The following is a 4,125-nucleotide window of genomic DNA, read 5'->3' as shown; positions in this document are numbered from 1 at the left end:
ATTCTGATAGGCATAACCTGTAGGCCTATATAGCCTAAACAGTGGCAACTGCACAAATTTGCTGACGGCGTCAAATGTTGGTCACTGGAATCTCTTGCTCTTCCGGATAGGGTTCCACTTAGAACACATGGGTTCAAAAGGAGAGATTATTTTATGATTTAGAATGGTACAAATTGTGAATGTTATTCATATTTCGATACTGCAATCATACGAGGTGCCCATGCATTTCCGGCGGTTTGGGGACAATTCCTCCTGTCTCCCATTCGTGTGCAACTTGACCTAGGCCTATTATTATGCATATTCATACACCTACAATAAAATGATAAACAACTTTACAGCAAACCAACTCACCTATAGTTTTCAAAACTTTAGCTTCCGTGTTGTAATCAAAATCGATAACTGCTCCAGAAGGATCGTCATATCTTGCATAAAGCCTTATACCACCATCTTGTGGCCTTACCCCAGGGCTGGCGATTGCCTTAAGAAAGAAAATGTAATGACCCCCAGGTATCACAGGAGACAAACAATATCGTTCGTCTCCAAAGTTTTCCACTCTGTATGTCGGTGGTGCTTTATTGACCAGCGTTGCATTTTTTATAGGGATTACTCCTTTGTAAATTTCATCAAAGTAAACTTCAGCAGCATAAGCCTTTTTTGAATTTTCGTGGTTATTGAATGTCCGTACCACGACCCCAGATACGACAATGTTTGCTAACTCTGTCCTTACGTCCACCTTCATTGGTCGCCAATATCGCGTTATTTCTTTACAGGCAATCGATACATCGGGAATGATAGTGTAAATTAACAAACATGGAATAAAAGAGTTGAAGAAGGATCTGCTAGGCCAGATTAATTTTACCATGATCGCTTCCATCGCTATAAAAGTCACATTCGCAAGCGTCGAACGGTTTCCGATAGTTTGACGTATAGCACGATGTCTACTTGTGTCCGCCTCCAATCACACACTGGTCGAGGTAAGTTGATGATACGTGCTCAAGTGTAGGGTTTACGCCGATTTGACCTTCTAACCCCTATGTTTTACCAGCTCGTCGATCAAGATAACTCTTTGTATACACATAAATAAAACATTCTAAATTCAGAACATAAGATCCACGTTCAACAAACTTTTTTTTATTGTTAATACCAGGCGCGCAGATCATCAAATTTTTCAAATACTGTAACGTTATTTTCAGAGTATAAAGTTAATATTAACGGTACTTTCACGTGTCTTTGACATCTCAGGGTTAGACATGTGTTATCCATTATGAAATACGTCTCGAGTTAATATTTTAATCTTTATCGACACGTTTTTCATAAAGATGACATAAATTCCGGAAGTTATGATTATTATTTATTTGACAAAACAGAATATTTTGATCGCACAATGGAAATTAGTTATAAAGAATACTATCTAAAAATTGCGTCTCTTTCATATCCAAAAAAATATTGTAGTATTTATGTAGTAAATAAACGATGTATTTTTTGCGCTCGAGAAAATAAGAAAAAAAAATAATATTAATAAAAAATATAAACCTACACCAAGTTAGCAAGCACCCGACGAACCGTATGGGATTATACCGTTACCGCCAATCGGCCATCTGAGTGTACCAATACTGTATGTAGGCCTAAAAAGAAAATAAATGCATCTTACGAAGTTTATTGATTAAGGACTACAAATATATATGAATTTATGTGTGTCTAGACTAATGATGTCAACAGAAACTGGCTGTACTTTTATAGACTAGTGTAAATATCTTTCGAGAAACAAGCTTTCGTTTGCAGAGTAAACATTATTTCAGTTGGACTATATGTAACATTTTTATCATTAACATCATTATTATTTTATGAGTCGAGAACACATATTAAACCAACACATTTACTGTCATATTTATACTTATGCCTACGTCAGTTTATGATTAATCCTGATTTTTAGAATACTTGTTAACATATAACAATACATTTTTATCATCATCATCGGTGCATAGGTTTGTGTACACAGGTGATTCGTTTACGATTTTTTCTATTAAGGGATAGTCTCTATAAACAATGTAGTGTGGTTAGGGTGGGGCCGGATCTGCATGGGATGAGACGCCAGGAAATTATAAAACAGTAAATGAGCTGTAAGTAAATTCGGCTATGTAGTGGGTTGAATCATGTATATAAAAGGCCTATCTGCAGTCAATGTACCATTTGATTTAATTGACCGTTAGATTATCCTTAGTAATGTAGCCATGTGTCCTTCACAACGTATTTCTAATTTTGTGTTAATCCATCTGTTTTATTTTAATAGACATAGGGCCTATCCCTTTATCATTTACGAAACTAGGCGTAAAGACGTTTTATAAATGTATTCAGAAAGCCTTTATCTATGGTCTAGGTCATGACAGCACATAAACGTATTTATGTTAATCGGTAGAGCGTCTTGCTAGTATTAACGCAAGTGTTAATAGTTCGATCCACTTAAACCATTTTTATCTATTACTTTGGTTAAAATTTAAGCCGAAATAATCGTCTAATACGCATCGAATGAATGCACAAATTTTGCATTTTAATACTGTAGGGGTTTTCTCGGGTTGAATATTGACTACTGTACTCATATAATTATTCTAAAGTATCTCAAGATCAAGTTTCTTTTCAGAATGCTCCCCTGGAGTTTTACCCCAATCATTACTACCTTTATTTTACTTTGTTTATAAAATATCACTTGACATAGCGCTACTAATGAAGTCGCGACTAAGTATAAGATGAGGGCGCCGTTGAAATATTTCAATGCAGACTACCGTGTACCGTACTTTCACGGACCATATAGGCCTAGAGACATGTTAAAATATAGGCCAATGTCAATGTCATTATCATTGCCGTTGTCATCATCATCCACATCATATAATCACCGTCATCATCATCGTCATCATCATTATAATCGTCATCATCATCATAATCGTTTTCATGATCATCAACAGCATTTTTTTTTAATAGAAGGATGATTTTTATCTTTGTCTTCATTTACAGAATCCAATTAATTTTGATTAATAACTAGTCTTATATCTTATGCTTTTGCCTTATAGACACAGAACCATAAATTACAATGAATGATATTGATAACCTGACCTTAATTACGTGGCGTTTCATAAACCGCCAATCGCATTAGAAACAATCTCAATAGGCCGCACGTATGTAAGCATTTTCGATTTTAATCTGTGAGGTTCCTGTTTAGATTGTATCAACAATCATAAACGATCATTTTTCCGACCACTGTGACAATAAAAGAAACATTAGCAACCAATAAAGACAACATATTAATTTCACAATCCTGTATTATCAGGAAGAACGACACTCAATCGTACTATACAAGAAATCGTGGATTAACTATTAAGTAAAACATTAGCGTATGGCAACAGAAAGATGTTCAACTTAAAAATAACCAAGTTGACCGAGAGTAAACCCTAGTAAAAGTGTCTAAAAGTGGGACATCAATCATGACATTGATCGTTTAAGAAAGTTCGGATGAAATTGACGTATTTACATTATATTTGTTTTCTTTTTCACAATTTTAATTATTTTATTTATTTTTTGTTATACAAGAATGAGTTGAAGAGCAATGCATTGTCAATTAAGTTCTCATTTTGAGGCTTACCGGTACACCTTCATATAATAATTGACAAATACAAAACAAAAAAAGTTTTTCAGTTTTACGTAAAGATACAGTAGGCCTACTAGGATAAATAAAAAAAAATATAAGCCTATATAAAAATTGTATGTAGGCCTATTTGCAGCTTTGAATATCGTATATTGTATTGGCTTCTATACATAATCAAATTCTAATGTTTCTTCAAGCTAATCATAAAACGTTAATGTCAAAATCAAACTTCTAATTTACAGTATTCTTTGAACGTGCTTATACAATAGGTTAAATATACAATAGATTAAAATAAAAACTAAACAAAAATGTCAACGAATTCAATCATTAACCATGAAGCTAATAAAAACTACAAAATATATAATATAAAAACAAATAATAATGATAAGCCGAACAGATGATAATGACGATTGACCTATATTACAATAATAATTTTTCACCTGTAGGCTTAATTATCTAAAATAAAATATTTTTCGAGTGAATAATAG

General features: G+C 33.5%; 1 protein-coding gene across 2 annotated transcripts in view; it reads right to left on the bottom strand.

Annotated features, from left to right (window-relative positions):
• LOC117102011 overlaps window positions 1-1,092 on the bottom strand; it is a 41,136-nt gene extending 40,044 nt beyond the window's left edge. For both annotated transcript variants that reach the window (XM_033242219.1, XM_033242220.1), the window contains exon 1: window positions 352-1,092. In XM_033242219.1, the coding sequence (XP_033098110.1) occupies window positions 352-874 (523 nt within the window). In that variant the 5' untranslated portion in view covers window positions 875-1,092. The remainder of the gene's footprint in view (window positions 1-351) is intronic.
• Window positions 1,093-4,125: the final 3,033 nt, after the last annotated feature.

This window comes from Anneissia japonica, unplaced genomic scaffold, assembly GCF_011630105.1.
Source record: "Anneissia japonica isolate Jap-2015-1 unplaced genomic scaffold, ASM1163010v1 scaffold997_len2565447_cov190, whole genome shotgun sequence".
In the NCBI taxonomy this organism is placed as follows: domain Eukaryota; kingdom Metazoa; phylum Echinodermata; class Crinoidea; order Comatulida; family Comatulidae; genus Anneissia; species Anneissia japonica.
Note: the sequence above shows the minus strand (reverse complement) of the source record. Positions and strands in the feature narration are given on the sequence as shown.